Source organism: Suillus clintonianus (genome assembly GCF_016758775.1).
Source record: "Suillus clintonianus strain FC179 chromosome Unknown DEU56scaffold_1, whole genome shotgun sequence".
In the NCBI taxonomy this organism is placed as follows: Eukaryota; Fungi; Basidiomycota; class Agaricomycetes; order Boletales; family Suillaceae; genus Suillus; species Suillus clintonianus.
The window spans coordinates 1,390,750-1,404,951 of NW_024539225.1; the positions used below are offsets into that span (position 1 = coordinate 1,390,750).

Consider the following 14,202-nt stretch of genomic DNA (forward strand, 5'->3'; position numbering starts at 1 on the left):
AATCACTCCTTGTCAACGACATCAATAAGCGTCGACAATAGATTTTTTGAGTCAAAATATCATCCAAGAGAAAAATATGATAGATGCATGGTTAATGCAATAGGATACAGAGCATAAAGACAACAACAGCGATAGAACACAAGCAACCAAATGCCTAGAAATCGGACGCCTTTTCCAGTTGTTGCCGTTTCCGAGATCCACCACTGCAGCGACACCAAGAATAACATAAGTCAGTACATCATCAACAACAGGCAGTGCGACATAACACTCACACGTCGGTGTCCAGACCTCGTTTTTTCCCTGACTTTGCCTCATCCAAAAACTTATCTAGACCGAAGACGTCCCCTGTATCCTTCTCAAATTGCACAGGTCCCTCACGGACCTCTTGGTCCTCTGCCCCCTCGAACCCAACACGCGCTTTCCCAAGACCGAACCGGTCGTTATCGAGAGCCTTGCCAATACCCTCCTCGGTCCCACCACCAAATGACTCGTCGTTGCCTTCCTCAATATTACCCCTAGCCTTGTATATTGCTGCTGCCGCTGTCGAGCCATGGAACAACGGCCGGTCGTATAAATTGTAATTGTCTTCATCTGCAAATGAACCACTGAGTGACTCCTGGTTGAATAGCCTCGAATCCAGCATGCTCTCTTTCGACATGGTCGGCTTGGCGAGACCGAGAGCGATTTTCTCCGATATATCACGATTTTGTTGCCGTGCAAGCATCTTGGCGCGCTGCTCGGCGCCCATGTTCGACATCCGCATTTCACGTTCGCGTTCACGACGTTTCTCGGCACGCATTTCGTCGCGGAGCTTGCGAGCCTCCTGTTCTTCTGAATCTTCCGGTTCAGAGTCGGATGCGGATGATTCACTGCCGCTGCCATAGCCAGCAAGAGTCGACGTGACTGCCGCCCGAGATTCGGCTGTTGGTCGAGAAGGTGCGACACCACTGCGCTCTTGGCGGGCGCGCTGTGCAAGTATGCGGAGGTTCTCTTCTTTAGATTCCTTCTCCTTCTGTGCGAGTTTTTGTTGCATAAGTGCACGTTGCCGGACTTCTTCACGAGCATGTCTGTCTGCGACAAACAATGATTCTGAGAATTTGGCAAAGTTGTCGTTGATATGGACCTGTAAAAGATAAAAAGCCAAGAATATTAGCCTGAAATCGAGAGGGATGGTACTACTAACGTCTTGGAGACCCCGACCATCTGCGGCCAACCGTTTGTCGAGAGGGATAGTGAAACCTTTGTTGTTCTTCCAATTGGATATACATGGTGGGATCATCCACTCTTTCTGCTCTGCTGCCGTTGCCTTCCTTGGTGGACTCCGTAATACAGGAGGGGGTGGGCTTGGTGGTCCCCTGGGAATCTTCTTATGCTTAAACCTTGGCGGCTCCATTGGATCTTCCACAACCTCTGACATTTTGATAATCCTCTGCTTGAGCGCACCGTTATCCCCTCCGTTCTGCTGGCCGGGGGTGTACCGAATATATGTCGTCTTCCCCTGCGCATCCGGAACATGCTTCGGTTGTGCAGCTTTGATCTTTCCGGAAACAAGTTGCTCAAGGGCGGCCCGAGTTCTGTCCGCAGTGGCTTGAACCTCCTCCTCAGAAGGGCGCTCCATCGTCCGCTGTTCATCAGTGAGGTCTTTACGATGTGCGATAGGGACGAGGTCTTTGAATTGGGACTGAATGTATTTGCCAGAACGTTGGCCTTGGTGAGCAATAACGTCATAGCGAACATTGCCTTCGCTATCGACTTGAAGAGCAAGTGTATTGCCTGCGGCCGTCTGGTGTGTCGACTTAGTAAACCAGTACAGAAGCAGAAAAAACACTCGCCTTCTTCCGCCCGAGGTCTAATGGATATTGTGCGACATGACATTCGGGATATGAACCACCATCACCTGTGTAAAAGCTCAGAACACTCGTGATTATGGGATAAAGAAGTGCAGGTACCGAAGTCCTCAGATTTCAGCGGCTTCCATCCCACTCGCTGACCATATGGCGGTATTGGTGTCCGAGTGATCAAAGATTGAGACGGAGCAGGCTTGGGAACTTCTTCCTCATCGTCGGAAACAGCTGAGGTAAACGCGGGTAGTGGAAGTAGACTGCATAGAAATTGTCAGCATCATTAATTATTATGCATCAACTGACTTACGCAGCGAGGGCAGCCATGGCAGAGATGATCGTTCAATATACTTGCCCAAGATTTGTCAAGAGACTTTTGTTTGCCTTTATTTGTTGTGGCGAGTGCGACTACAGTATTTTTTGGTTGTGACGGACTATGTACAGCACGGCTCGATACATAACTAGTAGCAGCGCGGGCATGAGCTCACAAAATGTTGACTCTCCGCCAAAATCTAGCCAAGTTCAAAAATCAAAATCCGGTGTAAGAGCTGCTCTCGAGTTCACTGGAATTCCACCATCCTGGTTCGAGAAGCGTCCCAAACTTCCGTCCCGAAACTGGCTCATATTCCTCTCGGTGACCACCTCTATTGTCTCATACTATGCTTATGACCGCAGAGAGTGCAGACGTATCCGTGACGAGTATGCCTCACGCGTTGAGCATCTTGCCAAGGACCCACTGGGTACTGCAGACCTGCCGCGCAAGGTCACCGTATACGGCGCAAAATGGCCTGGAGATGAGGACCATGATAAGAGCTTGAGATTCTTCAGGAAGTACGTTAAGGTGCGCACAATGTGTTTATTTGACCTTAAAGTGCGCTCAACATGTCTATCTATAGCCAATCCTTGTAGCGGCTGCCGTAGACTACGAGATGGTTTCGGGGCGTCGGAGTGGTGACCTCGCCGACCGCATCGCAGACGAGATTAAGGCTCGTCGACGTGTTGATGCAGGTGTCGAGCCTGTGTCCCAGAGCCCGATTGTTTTGCCTAACCAGCCATCTCTTGAGCAAAAACGCAAGCGAGAACTCGAGGGCGGTATCGTCCTTGTCGGTCGGCACACTTTGAAAGAGTTCATGTCGGGGCTCAAACGCGGTTGGACGGAGAGCATGGGTCGCGCCGACCGGGAAGACATGCTCGCTCAGGAACTGGCGTCGGATGGCCGATTTGATGAGCCTGAGGAACTTGTCGTAGATTCCGATGGAGTGGATGGGGAGCCCTTACCAACCCGTTCGCGCCTTCTACCTTCGCAGAACGCGGCATTATTCTCTCCCTTGCACATTCCTTCTTCCAGTCCACCAAAATCCACGCAGTCCGTTTCAAATCTTCCGGCACAATTGGACACACCACCATCGACTATACCAACCCTGCCAACGCTCCTTCTTGTCCCCTTCACAAATCACATCGGCTTCAGACAGGTTCCCCATATGTTATGGGGATTTTTTAATGAGCGGCATAAAGTCCGCGCTGGTTCTGAAGCAGCTTACTCTCTGATAATGAATCACGTACGACCATTTGCAGCACCAAACACGACAGTTGCTGCTTCAGAAGGTCCATCGCAGTCGGACGGACGTCAAGGAGGAGACCTCGATTTCGACCTTCCTGCCGAATCCTATTATAATGGAGCTTATTCGCCGTCTGAAACGGAAAAGGCACGCAAAACGTACTACGACGCACTACCTGCAAAGCTAGCGACTGCACGCGCCTTAGCACGAGGTACCCGGGCCCCCACGAAGGAGGAGGAAAGCCATCCCCCGCCAACAGAAGTAGAGCTGCGTGCGGAACGATTGAAGAAGGAGATGAGATGGCGTGGAGACGAGGCTGGTTGGGAAATCGTGAAACCCGGTCAGCCTGCGCAATGGGACGAACGATTGCCTGACGCCCTGCAGGTTTTCGACCAGCCTCGAGCAGACGACGTTGGTTGATGCATGGCTCAGGAGCTGATCGCCGACCGCCATCTACTCAATTGACACCATACACATTATCTTACAGCAAGTATACGTTACAAACTTTCAATCCACCACACACATCTCATTATCACACAATGTCAACTGCACCACTTTCCAACCAGCTTTCAAATTCGGCAAGGACATCGACATCAGCCGCTTTGTTATCGGTTTTCATCTCTTGGTTCATTTGCTGATGCTCGAAAGCAGGGTTTGAGGTCCGCTTGAAGGAGACTGGAGGAGAGTAAGGCTGGTTGGTGATGTTGACGGGTACTGTAAATTGTAGCTGGGATTTACTAGGAAGCGGAAGCCTTTGGAGACGTTGCGATGTAGCCTGAAGTTCCACGCCAGAACGTGCGATTCCTGTGGCTTGAATATCTGCAATAGTCTTCTCTCCATCCTCACGGAAAGAAGATTCTACTGTGTGTTGAGGCTCCGGCAGGATGTCAAAGTAGGACTCGTCAAAGAAGAAGTCATCGGAAGGCTGTTGCTGGGGGTCCTTGGACAGTGAATGGATGTCAACGTCAACATCGGAGGATTCTGCAAGAAAGAGCGACTGGCGATTTGTGGACTGCGCAGGAGTCTCGCCCTCCTAGAATGATTGGGATCAGTTGACGAAGAGCATTTAAACGATTTACCCTTGCAGTCAGTAGGTTGGAAGGGGAGCCGAAGAGCTTGAGGCCAGCTTTGAAGCGTTTCTGATCACGACCGTCATTCGCTAATTCCCGTCTTGGTGAATAAGGCCTGTAAGGCGTGTTACTGCTCTTTAGACGTTTCCGAGGGGGCGAGCTATTGGGAGGTAGAGAGTCGCATGCCCGTTTGCGAGTGGGAGAGGGTGTCAGGGAGAGAGCACCGCCCATCGCGGTGTCGTTGAAGTCATCTCGAACCAGCTCAAGCTCTGAATTTGAGTAGCCCTTTGAGTAGTCCTTCGAACGAATATGCTTCCCTTCGCCGAGAAGCTCGTAAATATTCGCAAGGTCGTCATCTGATTGCGAGTCGCTAAGTATGTCCTTGGAGGAGGGCGACTGTGAACACTTCAAGGTAGCGAGCTCGATATCAAAATTCGGGGCTGGTTTGCGTTTGCTTGACGAATGCGTTGGGGCATCCAATTTCAGCCGTTGACCTTCAGGGAGCCCCAGCCTTCGATTGACATCAGCACCTTTATGAAGGGAGTCAAGCTGCTCAATAGCTGGGTTGCACTTGGCTGTCTTTTGTCGATTGGGGATTGGGACGGCGCCAAGCGGTACGGTAACTCGACTTTTGGAATCAGTAGATGATGAGTCGTCAGCTTTCTTAAAACTCGGCAAATGGACGGGCTTTGCGTTCTTTCTTGGGACACGAGAAGGTTCCGTGAGTCCGTCACGGCAACTATCGCGCACTTCTCGTCAGCAGGAAACTAATTATTCAAGGCAGGAAATAAATCTAGACGTTTGTGTGTCGAAACTCACCAAAAGTGACGGCAAGCAGATTTGTCCTTGCAGGTATGATTACAGCTGAGATGTTATGTCGATATTCAGCACGCAGATAACAATCAAAACGACTCACTCGTATTTCCCGTCCGAGCGTTTTTTAGGCTGTGTGTCCCCCATGGGCGTATTGACCATTCTTGAACTCTCCCCATTCACTGCAGGGTGTGAGACTGTCTTCTTTTTGTGAGGGTTGGCATTCTTTTGTGCTGATGTGGTGCTTTGAAGCGGGCTACGGGATCGAGTGAGATCCTTTACTGGGATATTCAGCTCGTCGTCGTCGTCAGGTCCCATATCCCAGAAGTCGGCAACATCTTCGAGCCCTTCCAGGTCCATTTCCTTCGAGAAGTGAGCTCACGCAAGGCAGTCTGCATTTTGCTTACCAAAGAAGTCAATGGGCGAGTATCAAGGGTTGGGTACTTGTTTGTGGGTAAGGAAGGCTTGAAGCATTCAGTTACTGCGACCCCAGCGATCTTATCCTAATTGTTTGAATTAGCCAATATGCCCCGCCATAGGACTACTTCTGGCTGACTGAAGAAATTGAAACGCTAATGGTCTGACTCGGTCTGGTAAGCTGCGCGTGGATCACAAAAGATTTCCTTTCCCTCAGCGATTTCGTCCTAAGAAATTGAATTCAGTAACGCTCCGTATTAATGGTGTAAAACTCACGAGATACGTCGAAAGTCGATGAAAACGAAGTCGGAGGTAATCGTAAGAAGAGTCGTCATATCAAAACCGCCCCTCTTCTGTTTCTTGGATCCAGTAGAAGCTTTCTTGTCCAAGAGGAGGCCACATTCAACAGAGAGTTCGACATCCACTGGCGATTTCCCATCGCTAGGCGAAACCTTGACTTCCGTCAGGGCGAGGATATACTTCGGTAGCTCGTTAGCAGCCACCAAAACTTCAGACCCAAAGGGAGATCTGCGGTTCAGGAGCTAGCCGAAGTTAGCTTGTTATAGGGTTTCCCAGTTACGAGAACTCACCTCTTCGAGTCTCAATGGGCTGGTACTAAGTAGCTTCGGAATCGAGGAGATATGATTCTCGGCCAATATCTGCTCTTGTGCATGTAGCCCGTTTAACGTGAGTCATTTCAAATCTCTACCTTGATTCTGCAAGACCATTGTCAGTAGATCGCATGGAAGGGCAAGGTGGTCCACTGACGATTTTTCACCGATATGTTCTAGTTGTCTCAGGACAATCGGTCTATCTTCCCATGCTTTGGCACGAAGACAACGCGCTCTAGACAGTTCTTTTCAGCCACGGAAGGATCCTGGTCCCAGCAGACGTACATTTCCAGTCCGTGCTTAACTTGCGCTCCATTTTTCTTTATGATGGCGACTTCCGTAACCGCTGGGGTGTTCAAGTTGAAGGATTAATGCGCTTTAGAGGGGTGACTAGCATACCTGTAGCAATCCGGGTAACGTGACGAAAAACGGAGAGTGCTTCAAGACATGGTTGACTTTCTCCGCTCCTGTATTCGGCACTATTCAAGGGCAAACCACCTAAAACTGCCTTCAAAGACGTCATTTGAAACACAGGCAGGTATGAACACAAAAGCTACCTGCATAAGCAAGAACACTTTGTCACTCGTGCCTTGAACTTTTTTAACCGCGAACCGAATGTCATCATGACGCCTAATTTTCTCGTATATCTGAAAATAGTGGACCTCAGCAATAATATCTCTGCTTCATGTTCCTTACCTGCTTTTCGCCGCTTCGCAATTTGAGGTCGGACAATCTGCATAAAACAGTTCGTGTCGTGAGTCAAACTAACTGTTAAAACTTACTCCTCTGAAGCGGATATAATCTCAAGCTGTCATCATGTCTCCATTAGATCATCGTTGGTGATAAGACCATTAGCTCACAATCTCGCGTATTGATGCAGTTGGAGAAAGGTCCAAGATTGCCTTCATCTATACATCATCAGGGACGTGCTGTTAAATGGCGCAAAAACCTCACCGTCCCACGACGGATGTAAAACTCCATAAGCTGTCAGATTCTATACGACACAGAAGATGAATCACTTCACCTTGCTCATAATATCGCCGAATTCAGTAGAACTCAGCTCTCCATCGCGCGGCGAATAGGTGACCAACTCGGTTTCCCGTAGCTGCTCGATGCTGTCCATCACAATGCTGTCCACCTTGTCCTGCCAAGACTGGTGGTCATCTTTTCCAATATCATAGTGCTGCGGATTCTTTTGCATTCGGCGATACAAGAACGAGCGGAGAAGCCACTCCTGTGCTGTCTTGACGTCGGTGATAGTTCCCAAACCAATCTCAGAGTTCAGGTGCTCGGTCAAATTCGTGTGCAGACTACTCTCCAGAGGTGTCGTCCCTTGAACAAGATCGCGATATTTACTCTCGAGTTCAGTTTCACATAAGATGATAGCGACTCCTTCAGTGTCTGAGCACAGGACGATTAGCATCAACAGAAAAAAGTGCAAATTGGAAAAATAGGTACCAAATTGTGGGCGACCCTATCGTTGCAGCATCAGGGCCAGTTGGTTAATGGGTTGTGGATTGAGTGCTGCACGTACCGCTCGTCCCATCATCTGCATTATGTCAAGATCCGAGTACTCTTTAGATTCGCCGTTCTGATATAATTTGACGCCCTTTATGACGACCAGATGGGCGGCTGAAACTTAGTATCAGTGTCGCCGACCGGATGAATACCAACGGATGGCATTTTACGCAAGTTGACTCCAACCGCTAAAGTCTTTGCGTAGCATTAGCAACACTTAATAAAGGAGAGAAATGATCCGTATTCACCGACGTAGCCAGAAGAACTCGTAGAACTTTACGCAGATACAGGTCTTCGATGGTCTTCCTGTCGTCAATAGTGAGTCCAGCATGATGCACGCCAATTCCCAAAGCAGCCAGAGCTGCAAGTGATGAGTACCAATAATATTTCCTGGCGTGCAGTGCTCACAAGCGAGATCTTTGTCATGAAATGTCTGATCCATGCTAAACATTTATGAATATCTTATCTTATTTGGTGTCTTATAACGCACTGCGAAGGCCTGCTCCACGGGAGCAGCTGGTTCGTCTTCATGCTTTCTTCATATTGTTTAGCTAATTGCCTGGCGGTTGTGATGGTTCCTACGGAATGTCTGATAGTAATAGATGTGACCAGTAATTGCGATGTCGTACCTTTTCTTGTCGGACAGAAGACGAGAATTGGTTTGTCAATGGCGTGTTGTTGTAAAACGGCGAATAGGCGGGCATCAAGGGTATGCGCATATGCAAAGTCATTCTGACCTCTCGGCTTGTCAACGCCATAAACAAACCGACTAAGTCTACAGGGTCGATATTCGTCGCCAAACTGTATTGCCCATTAGCACAAGCTACAACTAGGACCGAGCAAGCCTCGACTTAATTACCTGAAATATTTGACCGGGATGGTCGCTAGACCCATGATTGCTCCCAATCCAGCTCGCAACATCTTCAATGTTTGGGACTGTTGCAGATACGAGAAGGAACCTAACATCGGATCCTCTTGCCTTCATACGAGAGACGACTACTTCTAGCGTGCTGCCGCGAGATTCGTTGAGAATGTGAACCTGACCAGCCGTTGAATGGTTTATAGCAGGATCATCATTAACAATAGTCTTACCTCGTCTAGAAGAAAAAGTCTGATCTGAGATAATATTCGACTATGGTCATCCCTGAGACGAGTGTGAGCGTAGGCTGCTATCACAACAAAAAATGTCTACCAATTCCTAGTGAGACTGTCCCACTTCTCGGCCTGAAAAAATGTAAGCTGTGTCATCAAAACATCGGCAGACCGGGAACGTGCCGTGGTAACACTTTTGTGGATAAAGTTACGCATCAGATTTCATCAAACACTGTGATGACCAATCTTACATGATTCTAGCGTTCTTAGCGTCACCCCATACGCCCTTGTCGAAAACCACAGTGTCACCCGTGAGCTCGCAAGCTAGCTCTCATAGTGAAAATCATATCTGAAATTTAATACATTACATACTGTGTATCCCGAGACTGCCGAATTTGGAGGTCCATTCCTTGTATTTTTCCGTACAGAGGGCCTGCATTAACATGAAAAACGACCTGGAGCAGGAGCAACATAACTTTACCTTAGTTGGGGCAACATAGACGCATTTGGCTACTTGACTTGTGCTCGAATGGTCGGTGATCATGCGGATGATACCCAGTTCAAAAAGAACAGTCTTGCCACTTCCGGTGGGCGCTACACGCTCGCTAAGCCCGAAGTTCGTCGAAGAGAGTAGTCACCCTACCGCTGATAACCTGGATGCCGGTTTAGAGACATCTCAAGTCATGAGTATAACGCACCATATTCTCATTCGAGTGGAGTACCTAAGAACAGTCAAGTCTGAAGGCATCTGAATGAAGCCGTATAAATCTTACTGCATCAAAGCAAATTGACTGAATAGCGTTGAAAACACCAAATTTGAACACACTGCGAAACATATCCGCTACCCCACCAAGTCAAAGTCAGAGACTCAGAAAGTAGACAGCGGTAAATACACCCACGGAGCTCGGAAACAGGGCGCAACCGCACTGGTTGGGGTTTCTGTTGTGTCCGTCCAACTGGCTTATGATTATATACAGTGTCGTAATTAGACCTGAGGTTGTTTGTGGTTTGATTCCAGTTTCCAAAGTGATTTTCTCCAGAATACTGGTGCGGGCGGTCTAAAATGACTTCCATGTTGACTACTATAACGAAGGACAACAACACACGCGAAAAGACTGACGATTTCTCTGTGGAGTATCATAGTGGGCCTGACTCTGTGCCTGCACGCCATTGTAATCGGCGGGGCTTGGGGTGTATTCGGATGTAAAACTTTCATAGTCTTCCTGATGTGGTTGGACAGCATGATATACATGGCTAGCTGGTGGATGACTTGCAAAGGCACGAGCACGGTCGTTGATGCGTCCCGGCGGAGATGGGGAGGAGTCTGAAAGAGATTTCAGTATCCTCAAATGATATTTGCGCGCATACACCCACCGATTTCGTCCTCAGACCTAAAATCATCGTAATAGTGTTGGTGTCTGTCGTGTAGTACGATGTCAGCGTAAGTACCGTCGATTTGAACAGAATTAAAGGCATACTGTGGGGGTAGTGTCCCCGATTTCTGGTGAATAAGCGACCATCTGTGAGGTTGTTGCATTGCCGATAGCGATATCATTAATGTTGGTGGATAACACGAAAAGAGAGCACGACGCGTGACATGTCACGGACGCGCTTGCACGTGAGGACGAGAAATCAAATCTAGTCACGTCTGTGTCACACAACACTTTGTCTCAATCAACGTTGTAATATTTCATAGACTGTTTCTAGAACTCGCGTCTTCTCTGTTCAATACCCTGTAATACCCCCTTTTTTTCAATGGCTGATCGCCAGCTTGCCAGCAAGATTGAGGAGTACATCGAAAAGTGAGCGGCAATGTTTATTCCGTTACGATACGCTCATGTGGCTAATTTTGACGTGCAGGATCCACTATTCCGATCGCTACTCCGACGACCTATACGAATATCGTCACGTCATCCTACCGAAACCGCTACTCAAACTTGTTCCAAAAGAGTTCTTCGACGACAAAGTAGGCACCCTTCGTCTACTATCGGAAGCGGAGTGGAGAGGGATCGGCATCACTCAGAGCCTCGGCTGGGAGCACTATGAAGTACATGGCAAGTGTCAATTTTAAATGAAGGCAATGATGACGCCCCTGACAAAAAGTAATCAGCCCCAGAGCCGCATGTCCTCCTTTTTCGCCGTGCGAAGAACTATGCACCTCCCACACAGCCGCAACCCGCTCCGGCTGCGAGACAAGCCAATGCGAGGAAAAAGTAGCATGGCGTCCCACCTGGCTCTGGCATTTTGTCGTTTCGGTTGTCTTACATCGCTTTCTTTGCAGTTTTTTCAGTATTATCCAGTGCGTTTCCGATACATTGTATCCATTGTCTGCGGTGGCATTTGCGGACTTATGTCCATTTCGGTGCTACCTCTCAACCCATCAAGTAGTCTCACTTAGCACGATATTCAGGTTAATCGATGAGGCTATGGACGTGCTTATACTGCGGTATGCGGCACTTTCAGGTCTCTATTTACCTTGTGCAATTCATCATCAATCAACCTAGCGGGACAACGAGGTGGCTCAAAACTACGCTGAACGTCCCGGTACCACTTTGGTAGCTCAGTGAACTCGGCAGTCCCGTGAATGCTGGGATTCCTCACCCATACTCGCGTTCAAACGCTGCAAGGACTTTCAAGAGCCTTTTGATCTATACCACTAGTGACTGGTGCTAATGTGCTCAGCAATGGTTGACGTGCGTGCAGCTTTAAGCACATTTCTCATATTTAAACATCTTTCGCCCGAGGTATCCTTTCTGGAGCCGCACACCTTGGTGGGAGGATGTTTGGCTCTCTACGCCAGTGTTGGGGCTGTTGATAGCGAATGAACGTTCCTGAGGATAAGTCAGGGGATTCTGCCCTGCTCATATATTTAATTCGATAAGTCTCTTCTTGTAGACCGGGCCGCGTGGGCGCACCCTGTCACCAGCACTAGACGCATCACAACTCAAATTCTGACTACTCATTCATAAGTAATTTTCGTGACCTTAACATGTTCGCAACACACAGTTTCAATGGAGTTATCTATTACAATGTATACGCTGTGGAGAGCACGTATTGCACTGAAGGTCGGGACATGCTGCACGACAAGTTGTAACAGAATATTCATGTTGTAAACGATGGTACTTGTGTCAGGAATACAGTACGGAATAAAAGAAATACACGATGCACATGCCTTGATGAATTGATGCAATACAATACAATAATATTTAAATGGGGGGATATGAAATGCAGTACCACGTTGCCACCGGTGCAACGCACGCCAAGATCCTTCTAAGCTATGAATCATACTAGTATGAATTTCAATTCTTCAGTTTTGTGGCTGTCTGATAATGGCATGTCGACGATAGTAGTGAGAAATATGCTGTCTGCCGGGCATCTGAGGTCTAGGTCTCTGCTTCGAAAGACTTTGTAGAGACATGTGACAATAGGCAAAAGATTGCAGACAATAACAGAGAAGGCCATCTAGGTTATTGGCTCAGCTATGCTTCAAAAAGATTGTGGGGTATAGTGAGACTTGCCTCGAGCTGCCCTGTTAAAATCTTCAAGATGGGATCGGCCTGAATGAAAAAAACTGCGTGTGCGATGCTCAGTGACGTGGTTACGAGACTGCCGGAGAAAACTGAGAGAATTAATATCCTCTGGTTCCGTGGAAGCTTGACCTGATGCAAGATTTGAGCAGGTAAAACCACCAGTGTTATGTCAGACAAAAAGTCCGCTGAAGAGTAGTAAATCAACTGCAGCATGTATTGCATCCCCTCCTACTTACTGATGACCTGTGCGATGCCTACAGAAGACGCCAGAGAGCAACTGAGCGGAGCAATTTCTTCCCAGTCGTGGTTGCGAGCACAAAACCAGCATTTGTGGATGAGTAAAGCGATAGCAATTGCTGCAAAAGTTGCTGCCACGCAACATGCGACAATCCGTATTCTTGTGGGTGGTGACAATCTTACAATCGAACATATCATACTTAACCGAGACGCCCTAAGTCATCCACGATAATTGAAAGTCATTTTGTAAGGAAGTGGGTAACGCACCAGAGACCTATGGTGAAATTGATCATTATAAGCCAGTACGCTATAATGGGGCCATCCCTTGGCTTTGAATCTGAACAGGATGGTGAATGGTCATAAGGGAAGGAGCAGCGCATGAAGCGACATACCGACCGGTGTCCCAGAAAAAATCCAGACCGAGACCACACTGGCGATGATAGCTGCTAGCGCGGTGGCCGCCCATACATCCTCCCACCACCAGCGTCGCTGTATTATTTTATACCAGAGTCGCCAAGAGGTTACTACAATTGTGCACATATGAACCATTGTCACTGATACTTGGTATGCGTCAGCCGCTTGTCAGCATCAGTGCATGAATCGACTCTTCCCCACTCACCTCGAAGACCCACAACAGAGGGGTGGAGGGTATTAGACATGCTGGTCACCCATAAATGTAAGTGAGGCAGCGGATATCCGGTGGACCACACCGACGAAAGTCAAGACGATGTCCTGTCGATTGGGTTGGGTGACGTTGAGAGTTTGATACGCTCCATCAGAGCCCTTGGGCTTGAGACAACGCGTTTTCTATTGAGGCACGGAAGCTTTGCAATTTGCCATCATTCTGACACAAGAAACTCCAGCTAAACTCAGAGAACATCACACGGGATGTAAAACCTGATATGCTAATCAACAAACTTTGTTGGTCGAAAAGCGCTCAAAGATAGCCAATGATTGGCTTTCGGGGTTATTAGCTTGGGAAATGGCCTTGGCGAACAGGTTCCACCAATCATTTAATTGGGATTGTTGCCTTCAGTGCTCAGGAACACCTCGAAAACATCGACGTAAAAGTGAGCGAGTACCACCCGGTACCACCATGTCTTGCGGATTTGCACCTGTGCGACGAATGTTCCTGCAGGGTCATCATCGGAAAGATTCATCTCGCCCATGCAATTCCGCAAGTCGCACAGTCGCGTTGAACCTTCGTGACTGACAGCTTTGTCACACGTACTGTTGCAGCTAGAGTGAAAGAAATCGAAGAATCCCGATAAGGCTGCAATTTCAGTGGGGGTAGTAGAGAAAGCAGAATGCTAGCAACACGGTTCCCACAAACCTGACAGGATGAGCCAACTTCATGATGCTATATCAGTCACACGTAAAGTTTCGGTATCTTGCCATGATTCCCTGATGGTGCATGACAAGCAACTGGCATATAAAAGTGCACCTTTGTAGCGAGGTTGAAGCTAGCAGAAGATAGGTCGTATACCCACTAGATGCGTCTAGAGACTCTGGAC

General features: G+C 48.3%; 5 protein-coding genes across 5 annotated transcripts; 2 read left to right on the forward strand and 3 right to left on the reverse strand.

Annotated features, from left to right (window-relative positions):
- Positions 1-2,225, reverse strand: DEU56DRAFT_23237 (SKIP/SNW domain-containing protein). The gene is made up of 6 exons (XM_041345198.1): positions 2,152-2,225; positions 1,950-2,101; positions 1,833-1,897; positions 1,184-1,783; positions 273-1,123; positions 1-203 (listed from the first exon to the last, which is right to left on the reverse strand). Exons 1-6 carry the CDS (start codon positions 2,166-2,168, stop codon positions 155-157), a joined length of 1,734 nt encoding a protein of 577 aa, XP_041215953.1. The 5' UTR covers positions 2,169-2,225; the 3' UTR covers positions 1-154.
- A 94-nt stretch (positions 2,226-2,319) lies between these two features.
- On the forward strand, positions 2,320-3,820 carry DEU56DRAFT_722115 (inner membrane protein import complex subunit Tim54-domain-containing protein; the record flags this gene model as incomplete). Its single annotated transcript, XM_041347717.1, has 2 exons — positions 2,320-2,682; positions 2,738-3,820. 2 exons carry the CDS (start codon positions 2,320-2,322, stop codon positions 3,818-3,820), a joined length of 1,446 nt encoding a protein of 481 aa, XP_041215954.1.
- Positions 3,821-3,932: 112 nt separating this feature from the next.
- Positions 3,933-10,514, reverse strand: DEU56DRAFT_897088 (uncharacterized protein; the record flags this gene model as incomplete). The annotated part of the gene is made up of 39 exons (XM_041356436.1): positions 10,400-10,514; positions 10,296-10,339; positions 10,042-10,245; positions 9,821-9,979; positions 9,695-9,762; positions 9,620-9,643; positions 9,565-9,574; positions 9,403-9,515; positions 9,294-9,354; positions 9,173-9,245; positions 9,105-9,114; positions 9,022-9,053; positions 8,922-8,973; positions 8,689-8,868; positions 8,459-8,630; positions 8,320-8,407; positions 8,238-8,272; positions 8,078-8,190; positions 8,000-8,024; positions 7,846-7,943; positions 7,770-7,785; positions 7,336-7,712; positions 7,266-7,286; positions 7,172-7,219; positions 7,094-7,119; positions 7,008-7,044; positions 6,869-6,958; positions 6,711-6,819; positions 6,597-6,657; positions 6,469-6,546; positions 6,410-6,416; positions 6,291-6,359; positions 5,977-6,242; positions 5,840-5,927; positions 5,691-5,786; positions 5,387-5,646; positions 5,290-5,334; positions 4,480-5,209; positions 3,933-4,433 (listed from the first exon to the last, which is right to left on the reverse strand). Exons 1-39 carry the CDS (start codon positions 10,474-10,476, stop codon positions 3,933-3,935), a joined length of 4,563 nt encoding a protein of 1,520 aa, XP_041215955.1. The 5' UTR covers positions 10,477-10,514.
- A 66-nt stretch (positions 10,515-10,580) lies between these two features.
- Positions 10,581-11,423, forward strand: DEU56DRAFT_875627 (cyclin-dependent kinase regulatory subunit). Its single transcript, XM_041355997.1, has 3 exons — positions 10,581-10,723; positions 10,782-10,975; positions 11,032-11,423. Exons 1-3 carry the CDS (start codon positions 10,677-10,679, stop codon positions 11,136-11,138), a joined length of 348 nt encoding a protein of 115 aa, XP_041215956.1. The 5' UTR covers positions 10,581-10,676; the 3' UTR covers positions 11,139-11,423.
- A 594-nt stretch (positions 11,424-12,017) lies between these two features.
- On the reverse strand, positions 12,018-13,578 carry DEU56DRAFT_897090 (uncharacterized protein). The gene is made up of 6 exons (XM_041356437.1): positions 13,308-13,578; positions 13,081-13,248; positions 12,956-13,025; positions 12,688-12,902; positions 12,440-12,636; positions 12,018-12,383 (listed from the first exon to the last, which is right to left on the reverse strand). Exons 1-6 carry the CDS (start codon positions 13,345-13,347, stop codon positions 12,204-12,206), a joined length of 870 nt encoding a protein of 289 aa, XP_041215957.1. The 5' UTR covers positions 13,348-13,578; the 3' UTR covers positions 12,018-12,203.
- Positions 13,579-14,202: the final 624 nt, after the last annotated feature.